At 37.8% G+C, this 25,164-nt stretch overlaps 1 protein-coding gene across 1 annotated transcript in view; it reads left to right on the top strand.

Moving 5' to 3' along the window:
* Positions 1 to 25,164, top strand: part of IRAG2 (inositol 1,4,5-triphosphate receptor associated 2) — a 130,561-nt gene that overhangs the window by 4,781 nt on the left and 100,616 nt on the right. Inside the window, exon 2 of the mRNA XM_058743339.1 lies at positions 3,101 to 3,211. Within this exon, the coding sequence (XP_058599322.1) occupies positions 3,101 to 3,211 (111 nt within the window). The remainder of the gene's footprint in view (positions 1 to 3,100; positions 3,212 to 25,164) is intronic.

The raw sequence follows: 25,164 nt of genomic DNA, 5'->3' as shown, positions 1-25,164 counted from the left end.
GTAGTTTCCTTTTTTGTAGTGTCTTTGATTTTGGTGTTAGGGTAATACTGGCCTCGTAGAATGAACTGGAAGCTTTATTTATTTATTTATTTTTGGAATATGAGAAGAATAGATATTAAATCTTTATGTTTGGTAGAATTCAACTGTGAGGCTACCTGCTCCTGGACTTTTGTTTGTTGGGAGCTTTTGACTACTGGCTCAATTTCATTAATAAGTGGTCTGTTCAGATTTTCTATTTCTTCCTGTCAGTTTTGGGAGATTGTAAGTTTCTAGAAATTTATCTATTTTTTCTAGGTTGTTCAATTTGCTGGTATATAATATTTTGTAGTAGTCTCCTATAATTCTTTGTATTTCTGTGGTATCAGATGTAACTTCTATTTTGTTTCTGATTTTATCTGAGTCCTCTCTCTCTCTTTTTTTTTTTTTTTTTTTGATAAGTCTGGCTAAAAGTTCATCAATTTTGTTAATGTTTTCAAAGATTTTAGCTCTTAGTTTCATCTTTTCTACTGTTTTTTTTTGTTTTTGTTTTTGTTTTTGTTTTTTTCCCAGTCTATTTCATTTATTTTCCCTCTCCTCTTTATTATTTCCTTTCTTCTACCTTTGGACTTTTTTTTTTTTTTTTTCTAATTCCTTTAGGTGTAAAGTTAGATTGTTTGACATTTTTCTTTCTTGAAGTAGGCCTGTATTGCCATAAACTTCCTTCTTAGAACTGTTTTTGCTAAGTCCCAAAGATTTTGAACCAACAAAGATTTTGTGTTTCCAATTTCATTTGTCTCCAGGTACTGTTCGATTTCCTCTTTGACTTCCTTATTGACCCATAGGATGTTAGTAGCATGTTGTTTAGTCTCCAAGTGTTTGTGTTTTTTCCATTTTTTTCCCCTGGTAATTGATTTCTACACTTATATCTCTGTGGTTGAAAAATATACTTGATGTACAGTCTTCTTAAATTTACTGGGACTTCTTTCATGGCCTAATGAGATATAATTTGGAAAATATTCCACGTGCACTTGAATGTGTATTTTGTTGTTTTTGAATGGAATGTTCTGTATCTGTTAACTCCATCTGGTATAATGTGTCATTTAAAGCTGTTTCCTTATTATTTTTCTGTATGGATGACATATCCATTGATAAGTGAGGTGCTAAAGTCCCATGCTATTACTGTGTTACCATCAATGTCTTCCTTTGTCTATTAATAATAGTTGTTTTATGTATTTAGGTGCCCTATATTGGGAGAATAGATATTTATAATTGTTATATTCTCTTGTTGGACTTATCCCTTTTTAATTAGTAATACCCTTCCTTGTTTCTTGTTACAGGTTTTGTTTTAAAGTGTATTTTGTCTAAGTATTTTGTCTAAGTATTGCTACTTAGTATTGTTTTCACTACACAGGTCCCTAGGACCCAGGGTGCCTGATTTGGGGCTTGATCCCCTAGCTTCTCAGGGAGGAACTCCACACCTGTCCTGTACCTCCTCATTATGGGTTGGTGCCACATCAGGGGTTTGATTCTTTACTGTGTCTCTCCCTCTCCTGCTCTTCTCAGGATGGCCTTCTTTTTATGCTTTTAGCTGTGGAAGATCTCTGCCAGTATCTCAGGTCATTACCAATAACATAAAAGGTTGATTAATGTATATTTTGTATGTTATATGTATCATATACTATATTCTTCTAATAAAATAAGCTAGAGAAAAATGTTACTAAGGATATCATAAGGAGAAGATACATTTACAGTATTGTACTATATTTTTTGGTGCTATATCTATTTTTAAAAATCCACATATAAGTGGACCCATGTTGTTCAAGGGTCAACTGTAATTGTCACCTTGCTGTGTCTGTGGGAGGAAGTGAGCTCAGGATCCTACTCTTCCACCTTCTAGCAAGACTTACCCTTTTTTCCCCCTCTCTTAAAAGAAAATCTTGCATGTGAAATGTAAGTATTTTCTATGCTTTTAATTAAAACCTGATAGAAATTTCAGATTGTATTTATAATCATAATCATTGGTATTTCTCTACTGACCTGAAAACAAACTTTCTCTGGAAAAATTAGAACGTTACAATGGAAATACATAGATATAGGGGAGTTAAAATTCATAAAGTTCCCAGATGCCTTGCTAAAAACTACCATTTTAAGTGTGTGTGTGTGTGTGTGTGTGTGTGTGTGTGTGTGTAGGACTAAAACATATAAGAGCATGTAGAACCAGTAAGGTGAGCCAAAAGAGAATGTAAATTTTGCAGGACAATTTTAATGCAAATTTCAGGAACTCTACTTAGCGGTTGCTTGCAGAATCCCATATATGTTAGGTGTGAGAAAGCAAAATAATATAAGATGACATGTTTTCTGTATAGCTAATTTTTGCTCTCCCTCTATTTGTCTTTAAAATATTTCTACTTAGGGGCGCCTGCCTGGCTCAGTTGGTTAAGCGACCAATTTTGGCTCAGGTCATGATCTTGGAGTCTGTGGGTTCAGGCCCCGCATCAGGCTCTGTGCTGGCAGCTCAGAGCCTGGAGCCTGCTTCATATTCTGTCTGTCTGTCTGTCTGTCTGTCTGTCTCTCTCTCTCTCTCTGCCCCTCCCCCGCTCATGCTCTGTCTCTCTCAAAAATAAATAAACATTAAAAAAAATATTAAATATTTCTACTTATGGGGCACCTGGGTGGTTTAGTCGGTTAAGCGCCCCACTCTTGGTTTCAGCTCCAGTTGTGATCTCATGTTTCATGAGTTCAAGCCCCACAGCGGGCTCTGCACTATCAGAGCCTGGGATTCTTTCTCTCTTGCTCTTTCTCTCTGCCCTTTCCCTGCTTGCTCTTGCTGTCTCTCAAGATAAACATTAAGAATAAAATATTTCTATTTGTGTTACACTACTTTTTCACAGAATGCCTTTAATATTACAGGCAAAAACTCAAATCCTTCTTTCTCTTTTCTATTTGAACACAACTTACTCGTTTTTTCTTTTAATTGATAATGAAACGTTCAAGATCAATTTTTGCTTTGTCTATGCAAGTCAACCAGTATTGTAGACTGCTATTTAAATTTGTCTCTTCTGTTAAAATTAAAACAAAATAGCACAGAAAACACCTGGATTTGCAAACTTTCTCCTAATAGGATGGAAACTAGGAAACGATAATGTCAAGAAAGATGTAACCTACAGCACTAAGAAGACTTGTGAAGAGTTACTCACAAGTATTTTTCATGCATGTGACACAAAATGCAGAGGTAAGTTGAAAATTATCTGCTGAAATATTTGGTAGTGCTCCTTAAGTCATCTGTGCTTTTTATTGTGAGAGAAAGGGAAATGGTTTATGTGTGGTGCTTGTGTAGTTGTTTGTGTGATGGATGCAACCTAATTTGGGAATAAGGATGACTATTTAGGTGTTGGTTATTTCCTTGTAATTTCTTAATACCTATTTTGCATACTTTACCAGTGTCTTGAATGATTTTTTTTTTGACACTAACTCCAACCATTGGAACTACTAAGTCATCAGTGATGCCTTACAGGAAATATATACCTCAAATTTATAAAACCATTGTACAAAGTTTAGCTCAAAATGGTTAATTTTAGATTTTCACTTCTGCTTTTTTAGACATATGTTCCTTTTAAAATGTCCACAAGTAATTTTTAGTACATAAATAACTTGTGCTCGTTGTAGTAATAATACACAGCTGAACAAAAGGAGAGGGAAATATATCAGTGATGTTACTTCTTTGAGTAACCATAATTAGTGGGTTCTGTTGTATAACTTTACAGAATTTCATTTATCACTGTTTTTTTTTTAATTTGGATTAAAATTTCTTTTAACTGTGTTAACATTTCAAACATAGACAAATAGAATGTGATGAACCCTTATATGTCAGCGCAATTATGTTTTATTTTTTTAAAAACGTTTATTAGAAAGAATGCAAGCAGAGGAGGGACAGAAAGAGGGACAGAGGATCCAAAGTGGGCGCTGTGATGACAGCAGGGATCCATCCCACAAACTGTGAGGTCATGACCTGAGCTGAGGTCAGAAGCTTAACCTAGCCACCGAGGTGCCCCAATTAGGTTTCATTTTTTAACCCAACCCATTTTCCTTTCCTCAACTCAGCATTGTTTTATGATAAGTCTAAAACCTCACATTATTTCATCTGTAAATATTTCAATACATATTTTTAAAACATGAAGACTGATTTTAAATATGACTACAATGCTACTGTCACGATTAAAAATGTAACATAACTTCTTAATATCAAATATCTTGTCGGTGTTCAAAAATCGGTATCTAAGAAAGCTTAATTGTAATTAGTTGCCTGCCTTATCTACCTGTACCTTTCCTATATCTCTTTTTGTATTTTGACTTGTTAACAAAATTGGTTCTACTTTCTCATAGTTTCCAAATTGTGGTGATTGTGTATCTGTGGGAACACTTAACCTGTTTCTCTGTCCCCTATCTTTAGAGGTTTGATCAGATAAAGGTTTGGTTTATTTATTTTTTGACAAGAATTCTACATAGATGGTGTTATGTATTTTTATCAGAGGGCAAAACTATTGATGATTGAAGACTGTTAAAAATTTTTTTAAATGAGTAAATTGGAAGATCTTATGGACTTCATTAAATGATTCAGGCATCGGGCAACATCCCATCAGCAAGTAGAGGAGAGTTCAGAGGAGATGTACAAAATGGAAGTTTTTTATAGGAAGGAGAGTAGGTAAAGAAAGTTATTAGCCAAAAAAAAAAAAAAAAAATTGTTCTGGGTAAGGTCACTTTCCCTTAGGGGAAGAGCAGGAGGTCTTATCAGGCAAGTTATCTCATCTTCCTTTGGGGGAGGAGAGAGCCCCTATGGCAGACTCCTTGGTTCCCATCAGAAAATTTCTGACTGACTGGGTAAGACTGTATCTGGGGGAGGTTGAAACTGCAATTAGATTATGTATTGAACCCTAGCTTGGGAACTTGGCCTAAGAAATGCCATTTTGGAATTTTTAAACAATTCTCCCACTTTGGATCAGACTCTCCACTGAACTGAGAGGTGTGATCAAGATTTAAGGCACTAGCTCTACTCTCAGCTGCTGCTCTGTAGTTGACCTTCTGTGTGGTATTCACAGGTCATGACATTGTTTTCTCGATTCTTTGTGATATTCACTGGTTATAACTTTAGGTTTGCAGTTTTTAAGTCCGTCATCCTCTTTGTTCTTTTTCTGGTCTTCCAGTCTTAGGGAGATCATTTGCTTGTTGGTAAGCAGCTACAAACATGGATCAAATGTTTTCCAGAGAATATAATGTACCAGGGAGGTTAGAGAAGACATCTAATCTACAGTGGCTGGTCGTACTAGCATGAGGAAACAAGGGACCAACAGAAGGTTGTATACTGATAGACTTCTAAGAGGTTTACAAGGTTTTTGTTAAGGTTCATAGGATTTGCCCAGTGAAGTGGGTACCTTGGTCAATGGAGATTATAGGAGAAATGTCCCATATTTTCTAACAGTATCTTTTCTACCATGTGGGCATTAGCTTTACTTGAGAGAAAGGCTTCAACCCATACAGAAGACATACATCCAATAGCAAGAACATGTTGATAATCCACGCTAAGCGGTGGTTAAATGAAGTCCAGCTGCAGGTGTTCAAGGTGTACAGAGGGAGGAAGTCTGAGGCCTCTGGGAACAAAAACCGTTTTCTAGAATTATGGACCTGATAAGTCAGACATGTTTGGGTAGACTGTTTTAACAATATTATTGAAGTCCCCCCATAATGTCTATTCATAATTTGAATGATCTTAAATGCCCTGTGGTGGGTGAAGGAGTACCAAAACCAAAAAATGGGGTTTGTCAAAAACACAAAAACACACAAAAAAACAAGCAGCTGTCTTGGGTTTCCCATAGCCCCACTGATCTTTGCTTTTAGGCCATTTTTTTTGCCCACCTTAATTTCTGAGCAGGAGCAGACTGATGCCATGTTACAAGGACATCAGGATGGCAAAAGGCTAACAATGAGGGGCCTTTTTTTTTTCCTTTGGCAAAAGCAGAATGGATTCCATCCACATGTGCCACAGTCTTTCAGCTACAATAAAGGCTTAGTGTGACTTATTTGGCAATGTTTCCCTTGTCAGTTCCATACCCAATAAGCCTGATTAGTTTAACAAATCCTTGGGACTATTGCAGGTCAAAAAGACTTCAGATAGTACTTGATTTGGGGAAAATTTACCAAAAATATTTATTTTTAAAGGGTTTGAAAGCACTTCCCTGAAAAGGATCACATTTTATGAAAATACTTGGAAAGTAAAAAACTTTTTATAATTTGTTATCAAAAGCAGACCAAAAGTCCAAGAACACTTTGTCCTGTTAAAAGAGAGAAACCAAATTTTAATTTTGTACCAGCTTTAGATACTAAAATTTGTTTTTAAATAAGTTAATTATATTCTTAGTTTGACCACACATTAAAATTTTCTTTCCAAATATTCTTTTTCCATAGACCTTTTATAGCTTTATTCTTTTTTTTTTTTTTTTTTTATGTTTGTTTGTTTTTGAGAGAGAAAGAGACAGAACATGAATGGGGAAGGAGCAGAGAGAGAGAGGAAGACCCTGAATCTGAAGCAGACTCCTGTCTCTGAGCTGTCAGCACAGAGCCCAACGCCGGGTTCAAACCCACGTACCATGAGATCATGACCTGAGCTGAAGTCGGACACTTAACCGACAGAGCCATCCATGTGCCCCTCTATAACTTTCTTTTTTACATTCCAATTTTGTCCTTTTTTTTTTTTTTTTTTTTTTTTCCTTTTCAGGCAACCAGATTCCCTTTGGAACAAAATTACTTTCTCCTCCCTCAATAAAAAATGCATATCCATTTTTTTCATACCTTCTCGTACTAAAAATGCATCCTACTTTCCTGGCATAGAGATGTTTTCCTTATTTCTAGGAGCTTTAATTACATATATTAGTTAAAATTCTTAACCCTTAGAAGCCTTAATTTCTAATGAAAGCTTAAGAATTAAGCAATTGTGAACTGTTATACCAGCATTCTTTAAATTTGAAACTTTATGAATACACTTCATAATTTCTAAAAGCATTTGCGTTTTTCAGTTTTTCAATATAGCACTAACACATCTAAGTGTCATTTAGATTATGTAATGAGAAGCTAAAAGTGGATAAATCTAGATTTAGTATTTGTCTGATTTGGAAATTATCTAGATATTTAATGAACTTAATTCCTCATTTAACCCAAGTAAGCAAAACTTTAAGCTTTTCAGTTATCAAAAAGAAATTGGGAAAACTAGAAGTAGACATAAATATTGCTTAAAAGTTCATTTATAAACTTCTATCTTACCTCTGTTTAATTTACTTGTCTTTAAAAATTATGTTTAGATTACCCACAGAAACTTCAATAAACAGTAGAAAAATTCAGCCATTATCCTAAGCTATTATTTTTTTTCTTGAAGATCTTGTAAGAGTTAATACAAACTTCTTTGGCTAGTAAACTTCAATTGCTTTATGTTTAATGTTGATAATTCTAAATACATGTCTTTTAATTAAACCATCAACCTTAAGCTAGCTTTTATATCAAATATCTTTCCAAATCATGTGAACTTGAGAAGCATTTGGGTTAGTTTCTATCTTTGAGAGTTTTAGAATGCACAATTCTTACAAGCACTTGGCACTTGCCTTTAAATCAACTAAATAGAGCTCTTTTACAAAGCAGTATCATCCAGAGGTAGAAAACCCCACTTACCTACAATAAACACATAGAGACACATGTGAACAGATAGAACTTATAGCTTCAATTTTAAAATAACTGCCATGAAATAGTTACAAAATTCACCAGTTATAAAAGTTGGGTTTGAGTTTTTCTAATACATGAAGTAAGTTAAGGGTATCTCTCTGGATGACTAAAGCTTATTAAAAATATTTGTGGAGTGGGGCACCTGGGTGGCTCAGTTGGTTAAGTGTCCAACTTCGGCTCAGGTCATGATCTCATGGTTTGTGGGCTCAAGCTTGGTGTTGGGCTCTGTGCTGACAGCTTGCTCAACCTGGAGTCTGCTTCGGATTCTGTTTCCTTCTCTCTCTGCCCCTCCCCCACTTACTCTGTCTCTCTTTGTCTCTCAAAAATAAATGTTTAAAAAGTTAAATATCTTCTTTCTCCACAAATATTTTTTTTTAAGTTTTATATTTCTCTTTGGCAAGTCAAGTCCCAAATGGCCTTTCCCCCTTTTGTTTTTTCTTGATAAGAATTACCTCCCTGAAATTCACATTTTAAAGAGGTGGACTAGATAAGAGTTCCTAGACAAGACCAGGTAGAACATTGAAAACTTACATTCCAAAGGCACATGAAAAAAAAAAAAAAAAATCAAGCTCCTTCTAGAAGGAGGAGTGCAGATTTTTTACACAAACTATTTGAAAGAAATATGGGAGGTTTGGGTTCCAGTAAAAAGATTGATAGTCCTTGAGTTGTTACTGGAACCACATCCTTGGTCCTGTAAAGGCTAGATTTGTAAAATGAGGAGTTATTTTTAATTCCTGAAAGAATTTGGTTGCTGCCTAGATGATATCAAAGGGCTGACACACCCATCTACCTATGAGAATGTCTTTTTTTTTCTCTGTGTACACTTAGCTCAGGGGCAAAGACCTAAACATTTTATCAGGCTCTGAATATCAGCTTTGAACTTAGTCAAATTTCTGAGTATAGAATTATTAAATCCTTTCAAATGTCTTTTCAGTTTTCAGCAGGGACACACAAATATTTTTAGCAGTATTAAACAACCTCATGGACCCAAGAGGCTTTCTCTAAGAGTGTGTAAAAGTTATATCCTTACAAGATTTAGAGTTACTCTAGCTAGTGAAAGCTGGCGAAAGAACTGACAATCTCCCTGTCCCAGGCAGGCAGAAAGCCAAACAACATTCTTAACGATGCAGGCCGACTGAGTCTGAGTGTAAGGGTTAAATTGTAGTGTAGGGCTAACCTGTAGCCTTGAGAAATAACAGCTTTGTTTTGACACTATAGGTTAAGAGATAACAGCCTTGTCCTATCAATCAAGGGAACAAAAGTTCAAGGAAAATCAACTGGATTAGTGTTTGATTGGATTGGGGCAAGGGCATGTAGAGAACTTTGAAAAAATGGAGCCGGAGGCAGGGTCAAGGAGGTCAACTGGTTGTGGCTTAATGGCAGAAGGTCTGAACTATTTCCACCCCCATCTGGGAACTATTTCTTTGTTCTGTTCCCAGGTGATGATAAGACGATGTGGTCGGCTATAAAAACTGTACCCGGCTGTTCGAGGCTGCACTCTGATCAAGAATGTCGGTACCGATTGGTCGGCCTTGCCTCTCATTGCAATAAACTTTGTTGTGACTGTCACTGGTGCCCGTAGCATTCTGTTTCAGGAGCCATGTGGATGCCACACGAGGACCTAGGGGAGGGTCCCACACGACCAGCCAAGAGGGTCCTTGGCTTTATGCAGGATAGAAATCAAATGTGAGCTGGAGAAAGTGAAAACAGAATTTATTGGATAGTGTGAGTGACAGATAACAGCAGACTGGGAGACTTGGAAAGGAGAGAAGAATGAGTCTTACCATTGCTAAGGGTTTATATTAGAAGAGAATCTAGGGGGGCGCCTGGGTGGTTCAGTTGGTTAAGCGTCCGACTTCAGCTCAGGTCATGATCTCGAGGTCCGTGAGTTCCAGCTCCACGTCGGGCTCTGGGCTGATGGCTCAGAGTCTGGAGCCTGCTTCCGATTCTGTGTGTCTCTCTCTCTCTGCCCCTCCCCCATTCATGTTCTGTCTCTCTCTGTCTCATAAATAAAAACGGTAAAAAAAAAAAAAATTGAAAAACAAAAAAAAAGAATCTAGGGTGCATGTTCCCCCAGAAATCCAGGGTAGGGTCCAGCCAAAGGCAATTGTCAGGTGAACAATAAGTGTTATTCCATAAATTACCAAAGATAAGGGTACTGATGCCAGCATTTGTTTGAAGCTAATGTCCTTGAACATGTTTGGGATCTGGCTCTTCTTAACTGTTATCAGGTGTTTGGGGCCTAGGACAAAACTCAGTGATTAACTTTCTTGCCTCTCCTGTTTCTGGAGTACTAAGTGCAATAGTCAAAGAATTCTTCAGTCATTTTACCATGCAACTTAGTAAGTTTATTCAATTTTTTTAAATTTAAATTTTATTTAATTAACATACAGTGCAATATTGGTTTCAGGAGTAGAATTCAGTGATTCATCACTAACATATAACACCCAGTGCTCATCACAAGTGCCCTCTGCAATACCCATCAGCCATCTAGCCAGTCTCCTAGCACCTTCCTCCATCAATCCTCAGTTTGTTCTTCATCATTAGGAGTCTCTTGTAGTATGTTTCTCTCTCCTCTTCCCAACCCCCTGCCCCACTTTCCATATTTCATCTGTGTTGTTTCTTAAATTCCACATATTAGTGAAATCACATGGTATTTGTCTTTCTGTAAATGACTTATTTTGCTTACCATAATACAACCTAGCTCTATCCACATCATTCCAAATGACAAGACTTCATTCTTTTTGATAGCTGAATATTTCATTATATATATGAATGAATATATATACATTCATATACATGTACAATATATATGAATGAATGTATACACCACATCTTCTTTATCCAATCATCAGTTGATGGACTTTTGGGCTCTCTCCATAGGTTGGCTATTGTTGATAATGCCGCTGTAAACAGTGGGGTGCATGTACCCTTTTGAATCTGTATTTTTATATCCTTTGGGTAAATACCTAATAGTGCCATTGCTGGATCTTAGGGTAGTCATACTTTCAGTTTTTTGAGAAATGTCCATAATGTTCTCCAGAGTTTACATTCCCACCATCAGTGCAAGAAGGTTCCCCTTTCTCTGCATCCTCACCAACACTTGTTTGTTAATTTTAGCCATTCTGACAGGTATGAAGTGGTATCTCATTGTGGTTTTGATTTGTATTTCGCTGACGAATGATGTTGAGCATCTTTTCATGTATCTGTTAGTCCTCTGGATGTCTTCTTTGGAAAAGGGCCTATTCATGTTCTTTGCCCATTTCTTCACTGGATTATTTGTTTTTTGGGGTGCTGAATTTGATAAATTCTTTGTAGATTTTAGATCCTAACCCTTTATCTGATATGTCCTTTGCAAATATCTTCTTCCATTCTGTAGGCTGCCTTTTAGTTTTGTTGATTGTGTCCTTTGCTATGCAAAAGCTTTTAATCTTGATGAAGTCCTAATAGTTCATGTTTTTTGTTTCCCCTGCCTTTGGTAATGTGCCTAGTAAGAAGTTGCTTTGGCTGTGGCCAAAGAGGTTGCTGCCTGTGTTTTCCTCTAGGATTTTGATGGCTTTCTGTCTCACATTTAGGTCTTTCATTTATCTTATTTTTCAATATTGTGTAAGAAAGTGGTCCAGTTTCATTCTTCTGCATGTTGTTATCCAGTTTTCCCAACACCATTTGTTAAGGAGACTTGTTTACATTGGATATTCTTTTCCACTTTGTCAAAGATTAGTTGACCATATAGCTGTAGGTCCATTTCTTGGTTTTCTGTTCTGTCCCTTTGATCTATATGTCTGCTTTTGTGCCAGTACCATACTGTCTTGATGACTATAGCTTTGTAATATAGCTTGAAATCTGGAATCATGCCTCCAAATTTGTTTTTCTTTTTCAGTATTGCTTTGGCTATTTGGGGTCTTTTGTGGTTCCATATAAAATTTAGGATTGTTTTTTCTAGCTCTGTGAAAAATGCTGGTGGTATTTTAATAGAGATTGCATTAAAAGTGTATATTTCTTTGGGTAGTATAGTTATTTTAGCAATGTTCTTCCAATCCATGAACATGGAATACTTTTCCATTTCTTTGTGTCCTCTTCAATTTCTTTCATAAGTGTTCTGTTCTATAGTTTTCAGGGTATAGCTCTTTTACTTCTTTAGTTACGTTTATTCCTAGGTATCTTCTTGTTTTGGGTGCAATTGCAAATGAGATCGATTTCTTGATTTCTTTTTCTGCTGCTTTGCTATTGATGTATAGAAACGCAACAGATTTCTGTGTGTCGATTTTATATCCTGTGAAGTAGCTGAATTCATGCAGTAGTCCTAAGAATTTTTTGGTGGAATCTTTTGGGGTTTCTACATAAAGTATCATGTCATCTGCAAAGAGTGAAAGTTTGACTTCTTCCTTGCCAATGTGAATGCCTTTTGTTTCTTTTTGTTGTCTAACTGCTGAGGCTAAGACTTCCAGTACTATGTTAAATAGTAATGGTGAGAATGGACATCCTTGTCTTGTTCCTGATTGTAGGGGAGAGGTTCTGTTTTTCCCCATTGAGGATGATATTAGTGTGGGTCTTTTGTATCTGGCCTTTATGATATTGAGGCATATTCCATCTATCCCTACTTTGTTGAGGGTTTTTATCAAGAATGGATGCTGTGTTTTGTCAAGTGCTTTTTTGGATCTATTAACAGGATCATATGGTTCTTTTACTGTTGTATCAGGTTGACTGATTTGTGAATATTGAACCACCCTACAGCCCAGGAATACATCCTACATGATCATGGAGAATGATTTGTTTATTGGTACTGTTGAATTCAATTTGCCAGTATTTTATTGAGAATTTTTGCATCCATGTTCCTCAGGGATATTGGCATGTAATTCTCCTTTTTAAGTGGGATCTTTGGTTTTGCAATCGAGGTAATGCTGGCTTTGTAAAATGAGTTTAGAAGTTTTCCTTCCATTTTTATTTTTTTGGAAAAGTTTCTCTCTCCTTTAAATGTCTGGTAGAAATCCCTTGGGAAGCCACTGGGCCTGAGACTTGTTTGTTGGGAGATTTTTGATTATATTCAATTTCTTTTCTGGTTATGGTTCTGTTCAAATTTTCTATTTCTTCCTGTTTCAGTTTCGGTAGTTTGTGAGTTTCTAGTAATTTGTCCATTTCCTCCAGATTGCCCAGTTTGTTGGCATATAGTTTTTCACAGTATTCTTGTACAATTGTTTGTATTTCTGTGGTGTTGGTTGTAAACTCTCCTCTTTCCTTCATGATTTTATCCATTTGGGTCCTTTCTCTTGTTGATAAGTTGGCCTGGGGGTTTATCAATTTTCAAAGAAACTACTCTTAGTTTCATTGATCTGTTCTACTGTTTTGTTTTGTTTTGTTATATCATTTTATTTCTGCTATAATATTTATTTCCCTTCTTCTGGCTTTAGGTTTTATTTCCTGTTCCTTTTCTAGTTCCTTTAGGTGCAAAGTTAGGTTGTATATTTGGACCTTTCTTGCTTCTTGAGATAAGACTGGATTGCAATAAACTTCCTCTTAGGACTGCTTTTGCTGCATCCCAAAGATTGTGGACTGTTGTGTTGCCATTTCATCTGCTTCCATATATTTTTAATTTCTTCTTTAATTTCCTGGTTAACCCATTCATTTTTTTAAGTTTGCCTATTTTTAGAGAGAGAGAGAGCAATCAGGAGAGGGGCAGAGAGAGAGGGAATCTCAAGAAGGCTCTATACTGTCAGTGCAGACCCTGATATAGGACTCAATCCCCAAAACCCATAAACCGTGAGAACACAACCTGAATGAAACCAAGAGCCAGACACTTAACTGACTTGTTTTTGTTGATTTTTGAGGAGGGTTCTCTGTGCCTCTTGGGCTTGAATGCTTGTTTCCTTCCCCAGATTAGGGAAGTTCTTAGCTATAATTTATTCAGATAAACCTTCTGCCCCCTTTTCCCACTCTTCTTCTGGGACTCCTATGGTATGGATGTTATTTTGCTTTATGGAATTGCTGAATTCCCTAAGTCTACCTTTGTGATCTAATAGTTTTCTTTCCTTCTTCTTTTCAGCTTTGTATTTTCCATAATTTTATCTTCTAGATCACCTATTCTCTCCTCTTGCTTCTTCAATGCTCGTCGTAACTATATCCAGTCAGTTTTGCACCTGAGTGATAGCATTTTTTATTTCAGCCTGACTAGTTTTTAGGTCTTTCATCTTTGCACAAGGGTTTCTCTGGGGTCTTCTTTGCTTTTTCTCAAGCCCAGCTAGTAGCCTTAGGACGGTTGTTCTAAATTCTTGTTCAGATATATTGCTTATATCTGTTTTGAGCAAGTCCCTGGTTATGATTTTTTTCTTGACCTTTCTTTTGGGGATAACTCCTCCATGTTGCCATTTTGGCTAAGTTTCTGTCTTTTGTGTGTTTTGAAAGCTTGCTATCTTTCCTGCACCTGAGAGTAATGCTCTATTAGAAAAGGGTCATGGGACGCCTGGGTGGCTCCGTCGGTTAAGCGTCCAACTTCGGCTCAGGTCATGATCTCGCGGTCCGTGAGTTCGAGCCCCGCGTCGGGCTCTGTGCTGACGGCTTGGGGCCTGGAGCCTGTTTCGGATTCTGTGTCTCCCTCTCTCTCTCTCTCTGACCCTCCCCCGTTCATGCTCTGTCTCTATCTCAAAAATAAATAAACATTAAAAAAAAAATTAAAAAAAAAAAAAAGAAAAAGAGAAAAGGGTCATACACTGTCCAGGGCTGGGACTTCAGTAAGTGTTTCTGGTGTATGCTGTGTGCACTCTGCTGTTGCATATTGGCTACTCTTTCCCACTGGTCAGTCCTCTGTGGAGCTCCTCTTTGCTTGCAATGCAGAGTGTTTGGACCTTTAACTAGGTATGCTTTGACTTGTTTGTTAAAATAAACCTCACACCTGTAATGCTGTCTCCCTCGAACCGTGGACATCCTTCTGCCTGTTCTTAGATTGATTTCCTGGGTGTTCCAAGTGATCTGACCTCAATACAGTTGTGTTTGAGGTATAAGGAAAGTCCAGGGTCTTCCTACCTCTTTGCCATCTTAACTCCTCCCCAGTAAGTTTATTTAGGTAGCACAGGAGCAGGACCCATGGGCAGAAAGAGCTACACTTTTGCTGTATGAAGCTGGTTGGTTATATGCTTAGTGCTCAGAGAGGGGAGATGCAGGGAGTATTAGATCATAAATATTTTCTTCAAATTTCTATTCATAAAACTACTTTTGTAAGAGCTCTCTGGTGCTTTATCAGTCAGCTCAATTTTAACTATTGGTGAGAAGTACAGGCAGTCATGAGACCCTTTAAGAACATAGCAACCAGCATGTATTATCAAAACTATGCAGGCTGTAGGTAAGCCTTCTGGGCTAAAGGCAAACATTTTTCTGCTTCTATCATCACCCCTTGAAGTGGGAACATAGTTCCTTTGGCTTATTCAGAGGCAAAATATGCAAAATACATAAGTGAATGGGGCCTACCAGAAAAACAGCAGAGATGGAGTGTTTATAAAATGTAATCCCTTTAGCTTTCTTCATTAGAACATAAAATGAGACAAGAAATAAAGAAAGTTATTTCTAGGAGACAAAGAATCAGTAACCAATGGGTCTGGATTTGGGAAAGAAGGAAAACATGAATTTTTACTTCTGTCTTTTGAATGGACTCAGGAGGTAATCTATTTAGAAAAACCCTTGAGGATCCTTCCTGAGTTTAGGAAATTCTTTCTTTTAATCTTTTTGTTTAAAAATATTTTTAATGCTTATTTTTGAGAGAGAAACAGCATGTGAGCAGGGGAAAGACAGAGAGGGGGGAGACACAGAATCCGAAGCAGGCTCCAGTCTCTGAGCTGTCAGCACAGAGTCCAGTGCAAGGCTTGAACCCACTAACCATGAAGTCAAGACCTGAGCTGAAGTCAGACACTTAGCTACGACCCCTAGTTCAGCCTTTAGCCAATGCCTGATGAGGATCTGTGATAGCGCTGAATGGTCTTATTTTATTTATTTTTATTGAAAAAATGTTTATTTTTAGAGAGAACATGAGCAGGGGAGGGGCAGAGAGAGAGGGAGAGAGAGAATCCTGTGCTGACAGTGCAGAGGATGACGCAGGGCTCAAACCCACGAACATGAGATCATGACCTGAGCCAAAGTTGAGTCAGATGCTTAAGAGCCTGAGCCACACAGGCACCCATGAATGGTCTTATTTTAAAATGTAACTGGTTAATAGGCTCTTTAGAGTGGAAAGGCAATTCAGATATAGGATTGCTAGGATGATTTCTCAAAGTATAGAGGGGAACAGTAGGGGTTGCATCAGTCTTACAGTCTTATTTTAGGTATATTGTCTCTTCTTCATTAGCCTTTTCTAATGAATCTTTCAGTGGAACTACTCTGGAATTTTGAAACCTTTTGGAGGCATCTGCATGCCAATTAAAACAGGTTTCCCATTTAATTTGGGAACTCGTGCTTTCAAGTGCACTTCTTAAATAATCTTATCTAATGTTCCTCATAATGGCCATTGTATTTCTAGGCCAAAATATCCTTGAGGGCTGGGAGAAGTTTGGTAGGACCCCAGCTGCAAATGGAGTTAACCTATTTCTGTTCAGCCGTAGCTACCTGGAAATGAAGTGCAACTCACATAACTGTCTGGCCTTATTTTGAGGCCTCCAACCTGACAGTTACCAAGCCAAGTTCCACAGGATGTGAAACAAACTCAGTACAGTTTTGTCATTTTTGCTAGATAGCTGAGATTTCTGGGACTATAGTTCCTAGGCACAAAGTAAGCAGGTGTGCAGGAAGGTGGCATGCATGACTCTTCAGAATTTAAAAATCCCATTAGCTAAGACTGTGGCTTTCTCAGGGCCAAACTAATACCTAAAAAGGATGTGCCACAGGGTTGGGGTTTATGTGTGTTTTATAGTATACCTTGTTGTACAGAAATTTCCTTGCAGTTTGGCAAGTGACCTAGTGTCTATCTAACTCACTCTGTGAATTCTGTGACCAATGTATTCTGTCATGGGAATCTTCTTGAGGTGGCTACTGCTCTAACAGCCTTTGAATGCTCAACCTATGCCTACCAAGTTTTGCATCTTTTTGGCTTCTGAGATTCCTGCTCCTTTATCTACACAAAACAAAGCAAATAAACATTGTGCACCTTAACATATCAGTAGTAACCAAGAAATGATACTGGGTCCTGGCCACAAGAAGACACATGTGCACCAGCAATAATTCCTGTGGAACTCGGTCAAGTTTTCCACCATGGGAATTGTGGTCTGAAAGGCTAGAGTTTAGCTCCAGGCAGACCATTCTGCCAGATCACTTGGGCTCTGGGCAGAATCACCAGCTCCACTGGGCTCTGGGCAAATATGCTAGGTCAACTGGGCTTCAGACAAATATGCCAGCTCAATTGGACTTGGGGCATAACTCTCTGCCAGCACAAGCTGACCTGCCCTGTGAAGGAAAGCCAATTAGATTGGGAGCTTAAACACAACATAGAGCAGAACTCAGAACTAAGGAAGTTACCCACAACCCCTGGAAATGACAAGAAAGACAGTGAACTCAGATGGTTTGTGCATACCATATCTGTGTTTCTCACTGTCCCCAAATGCTACTGGAAGTTTGCTTTGGATCTCATTGCTGCCACAAAATCTGTTAAAAAACAAAATCAACTGAGTAAATGTGAAGATCTAATTGACATTATTAAATGATTTATGAATCAGGCAGCATTCCATCCACCAAGTAGCAAGGGATTCATAGATGTACAATATAGAAGGTTATTTTTTTTTTTAATTTTTTTTAACGTTTATTTATTTTTGAGACAGAGAGAGACAGAGCATGAACGGGGGAGGGGCAGAGAGAGAGGGAGACACAGAATCAGAAGCAGGCTCCAGGCTCTGAGCCATCAGCCCAGAGCCCGACGCGGGGCTCGAACTCACAGACCGCGAGATCGTGACCCAGGCTGAAGTCGGACACTTAACCAACTGAGCCACCCAGGCGCCCCAATATAGAAGGTTTTTATAAGGAGAGTGGGGCAAGAATATTAGCAGAAGAAAAGAATTATTCCAAGCAAGGTGACTTTCCCTTAGGGGGAAGAGTGCATGAACTGGGAGGGATTGAAGGGGATGTTGCAGATTATACCTCTCCTTCCTTCAGGGGATGGAGAGGGCCTATGTGGTGGACTCGTTGGTACCCATCAGAAAATTCCTCCTTGACCAGTTAAGAAGACTACATTTCTGGGGAGATTGAAACTGCAATTAGATTACGTACTGAGCTCTGGTCTGGGGACTTGGCCTAGGTGAGACCATTTGGGGTCTGTGGTTTTCTTTTTAATAAAGCCTACATCTATTCTCTCATTAGGTGTTGCAAATGGTAATATTCTATCATTCCTTCCTAATTTATCAGCTGGAATAATTGATAAAAAAAAGAAAAAAAAAAAACAACTCCCCTGCTTCATCAACTATTTGGCTGTCTTAGGTCTTCCTTCCAAAGGAGAAGCGAGATAAAAGCTTGATTGTGTTTCTGATCACTTAAGGGTAGATTGCAGTTACTGTGCCTTCTTACCCCTAAGAACATCAGAATGTATTTCCAATAAATAAAGACATTTGCTTGCATGACTACAGAATAATGATCAAAATCAGGATGTTTAACATTATTACAATACTATGATTTAATTCAAAGTTCTATATTAAAATATTCTCAGTTGTCCCAAACATATACTTTATAGCTTTTTGGTTTCCTGGTCCAGGATCCAGTTCAGTTCACATATTTAGTTGTCAAAGCTCATTAGTTTCCTTACATCTGGAGAATTTCTCAATTCCTTGTCTTTTATGACCTTGAATTTTTTGAGGCATATAGGCCAGTTACTTCGTAGAATGATATTTTCTCTTGATTATTCAAGTTCTATATTTTCACAGACATACAACAGCAGTGATGTTGTGTTCTTAATACTACATATCAGGATTTAAAATCTTGATCACTTGATTGGTGTAGTGTCTGCCAAATTTCCCCATTGCAAAGTTACTATTTTTCCTTTGTAATTAATAAATAATTTATGCAAAGATATTTTGAATCTATGTACATCTCCTATTCCTCATCAGACTTTCATTCACTAGTTTTAGTACCTATGATATTGTGCTTTATAATAAAAAATACATATTTGGTTTTTGTCCCATTTCTGGCACTGAGCTCCTAAAACCGTAGGAATTTCCTAAATGATGAGAGCAATAAAGGTGTCTTTGGTTATGTTAACGAGGTGACTTTTGGGCCCCACATAAGGATGGGGACTGGTTGCTAGAGGAGACAACCACATGATGAGAATGTCAGAAATTTAAGCCACTCCTTCCTGACCTCCAGATGGGAGAGGGGCTGGATATTGAGTTCAATGATCAATGGCCAATGATTTAATCAATCCTGCCTGTATTATAAAGCCTAAAAGGAGACCTAAAAGCAGGTTTGGAGAGCATCCAGGTTGGTGAACATGTGGATATTTGGAGAGAGCGATGTGTCAGGGTGAGGCTGGAAGCTCTGTGACCTTTCCCCATACCTTGTCTTATGCATCTCTTCCATCTGGCTGTTCCTGAGTTATACACTATTGTAATTAACTGGGGATCTAGTAAGTGCAATGTTTCTCTGAATTTTGTGAGCCACTCTAGCAATGATCAAACCCAAGGAGGTGGTCATGGTAACATTCAGTCCATAGCAGGTCAGTGAGAAGTACAGGTGACATCCTGACTTGAGATTGGCATCTGAAGGTTGTAGGGATGGGTTTTATGGAATCTGACACCATCACCAGATAAAAAGTGTCAGAATTAAGTTGAATTATAGGGTACCCAGCTAGTACCCAAGAATTCTTGGATGTATATGGGGAAAAAACCTACATGTTGGAATTTGTGATTAGAAACATAGCATCCATTGATATTTCTTGCCTAATTCAATTACTACTATAAATGTGGCCAAATAGAAATTTTTTTAATCTCCATTTTTTCTATATTTATTACTTGTCAATCTACCATAAGGATTTTACCTTCTTCCTAATTTTTTTTTTTTTTTTTTTATGTTTTATTGTCGAAAGAGCAAGCATGAGCACACGAGCAGGGGAAGGGCCCAGAGAAAGGGAGACATAGAATCCGCAGCTGCCTCCACCCTGTCAGGACAAAGCCCGATATGGGGCTCAAACCCACGAACCATGAGATCATGACCTGAGCTGAAGTTGGACATTTAACTGACTGAGCCATCCAGGTGCCCTTACCTTCTTACCAATTCATAAGTTAATATCATTATGAATTTGCAGATTCTTATATTCAGTGGTTTATGATCTGTTGCTATCATTTATTTTGAAGCCCAAATTTTCCCAGAGTTGGCCATCAGGATATTCTTTAAGCTGGCTCCTATGCCTGTTTGGTATGTATTTCTTTGAGTGTTTCATTACTTCTGGTATAGCCAGATGTCCCAGGTACTAATACTTTTTATATGTCCTCACTGTTTTTAATAGCTTCCTTATTTTTCTTGTTATTATAAAAGTCTCCAGGATGGGGCGCCTGGATGGCTCAGTCGGTTAAACCTTCGACTTCCGCTCAGGTCATGATCTCGCGGTCTGTAGGTTCGAGCCCCGCGTTGGGCTCTGTGCTGACAGCTCAGAGCCTGGAGCCTGTTTCAGATTCTATGTCTCCCTCTTCCTCTGACCCCCCCCCCCCCCCCTGTTCATGCTCTCTCTCTCTCTCTCTCTGTCTCAAAAATAAATAAATGTTAAAAAAAAAAAAAAAAAGTCTCCAGGCTTGTCTTGTACACTTCCTGCCCCACTTTCGAATCATTTATTTCTTCAGGTTATCCATGGCTCTTTTTCATGGAAATAATAGAGACCATAATCTGGAGGCAAAGGATTGTTGTTATTTATGGGCCTTTTCAGTAGTCAGATCTAGGAAGTACTTAAATATTTGGAAGATAAAATACATTTTGAGTTCATCAACCTCCTTCCAATGCAAATTTAGCAGTATAGGTGTTTTACTTATCTCTTCCATACCTGTATTTCCTTTGTCACCCGTAGAAAATCCTAGTCTTCAACGAAACCAATATAAATGCTCATTTGCTTTATTCTACAATACACACACGACAATTTTAGAATAATAATACCCAAACTACTTGTATTTTTCCTGTTGCTCAATTACCACAAATTTGGTGGCTTGCAACAAGCCACACCTTCTGTGGAGCAGAATTCCATGTGCAGCTTAGCTGGGTCTTCTGCTAAGGAACTCACAGGCTGCAATGAAAGTGTTGTCTGGGGCAGCTGTCTTATCTGTGGTTCAACAGGGGAATGGCCTGCTTTTGGTGGCAGAATTTAGTTCTTTGTGGTTATAGGATTGAGGGCCTCAGATTCTTGCTGCTGTCAGCTAGAGGTGTCCCTGTTTCCTGCCAGCTGGGCCTCTCAGCACAGAAAGGCCATAACACAGCTCCTTCATATAATTTTGCTCCTTCAAAGCCAGCAGGGGGGTGACTCTAGCAGGTCAAGAGCTGTAATCTTATGTACCTTAATTATATAACTACATACATGTATGCCCCATCGCCTTTGCAATGTTCTACTGGTGAGAAGCATGCCCACACTCAAGGGGAGGGAACTGCACAAGGGTGTAAACATCAGGGGGCAGGGATCATAAGGGACGCCCTGGATTCTGTGTGCCTCACTACTGCAATATGACTGCTAAAAATGGTTTAAGATTTTTGGGTCATTCTTTTTTTCTTAAGCTACATACCAGTATATTCCCTAAGTATGTATGGGAATGTTTCCAGACTTTTTTTTAGAATCAGCTTTTTCTCATATAATTTTGAGTGCTCATCTGTGTCCACAAATTTTCTTCATATACTATACTTTTTGGGGGGATATATCATATTTTACTTAACCAGTTTATCTCAATTGGATGTTATTTTTTTCTGTTATAAACAGCATCATAATGAATATTCTTGTGGGAAAACGTTTTCATGCACCCTTTAATTATATTGTTAAGATGAATGATGCCTATTTATTTCCAGAAAGCTTCTCTGCTTGGGCAGGATTTAAGGAACTATTTCCGTGAAGAAAATAAGGAAACTCCACTGAAGAGAGATATTAATCAGAGTTCTTCAGAGAAATGAAAGCAATAGAGAGAGAGAGAGAGAGAGAGAGAGAGAGGCAAAGTGTGTGTGTGCGTGTGTGTGTGTGCATGTGTATTATAGAGATTTATTATAAGGGATTGGCTGACATGATTATGGAGGCAAGTAAATACCAAGATCCACCTGGTATGTCAGCCAGCTAGAGACCTAAGGAGCTGATGGTTAAGTTCCAGTATGAGCCCAGTGAGTCCAAAACCTCCCCAAAGAGAACTGGGAGAGCTGCTGGTTTAGTTCCTATCCAAAGGCAGTCTCAAGACCAAAGAGCTGATGGTTGGACTTGAGTCTGAAGGTAAGAAGAAAACAGATGTCCCAGTTCAAACAAAGGCAGTCAGTCAGGAAGAATTGTTGCTTGCTCAGAGGAGGGCCCATCTTTTTGTTCTATTCAGGCTCACCCTCATTAGGAAGGACAATCTGCATTAGTTACTCTAATTTAAATGTTCATCTCACCAAAAAATACCCTCATAGAACATCCAGAATAACACTTGACCAAATACTTGGACATCCCATGGCCCAGTCAAGTTGACACATAAAAAACAAAAACCAAAAAACCAAGACAGGAGGCCTTTTAAATTTAAGGTATGTGATGAAGGGCTTAGAGTTTTAGTGGAGAAAATAAGATAAAGATATTGTTAGCTTTACAGCTCTTTTCAATTCTGCAAAAAAAAGGGAGTAAAAATCATCTCTCTAAATGTATTCATGTTTTCCCTTCTCAAAACTTCCTAACACTACCAAATGACATTTGCTGTTAATACAGATCCTCCTCAACTTATGATGGGGTTACACCCTGATAAACCCATTGTAAATTGAAAATACCCTAAACTGAAAATGCACTTAACACTTAACCTACAAAATGTCAGAGCTTAGTCTAGCCTAATTTACGTGCTCAGAAGACTTACATTAGTCTACAGTTGGACAAAGTCATCCAGTACAAAGACAATTTTATAATAAAGTATTCAATGTATCATGTAATGTATATGAACACTTAAAGTGAAAAAGAAAATGGTTGTAAGTGTACTCGTTGTTTACCTCTGTGATCGCATGGCTGACTGGCAGTGGTGGCTCACTGTCCCTGTCGAGCATCAAGAAAGAGCATCGTGTTGCATATCACTAACCAGGGAAAAGATCAAAATTTGAAGTACAGTTTCTACTGAATGTGTGTTGCTTTGCAACCATTGTAAAGTAAGAAATCAAACCATCTTAATTTGGGGACGAGCTGTACTCTCTTTAAAGTTATTCATTCTCCTTTACAACTACCCATTCTCCTAATCACTAGATGTCTTTTTTTCTTACAGCCTATACTTAACCTCCTTGAGGGAAGAATCCTCACTCTTGCATCCAGCCTGTCCCCAGAGCACATAGCTCTAGGCAGGCTTCAGTTATAAGCTGAAAGAGATGTCTTATGCTTAAATATGATTGGTGTGTCAATTACTAACTTAATTTCTAAATGTTCTAGTAGGATTGACTGTATCTAAGAATGACTTTGCCATACTAACTCATCCAAAAAAGATTCAAACTACTTACTTGAGACTGAAATTTCATCTAGGGTAGAGAGGAAACTCCCTTCACTGAATGCCTTTGTTTTCTTCCTTATTTTCATATATAACTAATGAACACATTTTTTTGTACCCTGAGAAAAATATCTATGAAGTAGTTAACCTTTGATTTTTTTTTTTTTTTTTTGGGAGGGGAAGCATAGTTGACGTACAACGTTACATTAGCTTCAGGTGTACAACATAGTGGGCTTCACTATGTTGTATGTAGACTTTAACAAGTCTATATGTCATGCTGTGCTCACTGCAAGTATAGCTACCTTCTGTCACCATACAACACTGTTACAATACTATTGACTATATTCCCTATACTGTACATTTTATCCCCATGACTTATTCTATAACGGGAAGCCTGCATCTTCCACTCCTCTTCACCTGTTTTTGCCATCCCCTCCACCCCTTCCCCTCAGGCAACCATTAGTATTTTCTCCGTATTTATGAGTCTCTTTCTGTGTTTTGTTCATTTATTCATTCTTTTGTTGTTTTAGATTTTATATATAAGTGAAATCATATGGTATTTGTCTCAGTTTGACTTATTTCATTTGGCAAAATACCTTCTAGGTTCATCTGTGTTGTCACAAGTGGCAAGAGCACATCCTTTTTGATGTCTGAGTAATATTTCACTACACACAAACATACACACAGATACATATTCCACTATATATATAGCTGTTTCTGTATCTTGACTATTGTAAATAATGCTGCAATAAGCATAGGGATGTATATATCTTTTCAAATTAATGTTTTTGTACTCTTTGAGTAAATGTCCAGTTGTAGAATTTATGGAATTCCATAATTTATGGAATTACTGGATCACATGGTAATTCTAATGTTTGAGGAAACTCTGTACTGTTTCCCATAGTGGCTACACTAGTTTTCACTCTCACCAACAGTGCACAAAGATTCCTTTTTCTCCACATCCTTGCCAACACTTGTTGTTTCTTGTGGTGTTGATTTTAGCCATTCTGACAGGTATGAAGTGGTATCTCATTGTGGTTTTGATTTGCATTTCCCTAATGATGAGTGAAATAAGCATCTTTTCATGTGTCTCTTGGCCCTCTGGATGTCTTCTCTGGAGAAATGTCTGTGCATGTCTTTTGCCTATTTTTTAATTATTATTATTATTTTTTTGGTGTTGTATAAATTCTTTATATATTTTGGATACTAACCCTTTATCAGATATGTCATTTGCAAATATCTTCCCCTATTCTATAGGTTGCTTTTTAGTTTTATTGATTTTTTTTCCCTTCACTGGGCAGAAGCTGTTTATTTTGATGCAGTCCCTAAGTTTATTTTGGCTTTTGTTTCCCATGCCTCAGGAGAAATACCTAGAAAAATTTGCTACAGCCTGTGTGAGAGAAATTACTGCCTGTGTTCTCTTCTAGAATTTTTATGGTTTCAGGTCTCATGTTTAGGTCTTTAATCCATTTTGAGTTTGTGTTTGGTATAAGAAAATGGTCTGGTTTCATTCTTTTCTCAGTAGCTGCCCAACACCAGTTTTTCCTAAAACTCTTTGTTGAAGAGAGGTCATTTTTCTGTTGCATGTTCTTGCCTCCTTTGTCAAAGATTAATTGACCATACAAGTGTGGGTTTATTTCTCGGCTCTCCATTCTGGTCCATTGATCTATTTGTCTGTTTTTGTGCTGGTACAATACTGTTTTGATTACTACAGTTTTGTGGTATAACTTGAAATCTGGGATTGTGATACCTCCAGTTTTGTTCTTTTTCAATATTACTTTGGAAATTTGGGGGGGTTTTT

The sequence above is a fragment of the Neofelis nebulosa genome, chromosome 8 (genome assembly GCF_028018385.1).
Source record: "Neofelis nebulosa isolate mNeoNeb1 chromosome 8, mNeoNeb1.pri, whole genome shotgun sequence".
Lineage (NCBI taxonomy): Eukaryota > Metazoa > Chordata > Mammalia > Carnivora > Felidae > Neofelis > Neofelis nebulosa.
The sequence above is the reverse complement of the archived record's forward strand: the minus strand, read 5'-3'. Positions and strand labels throughout refer to the sequence as shown.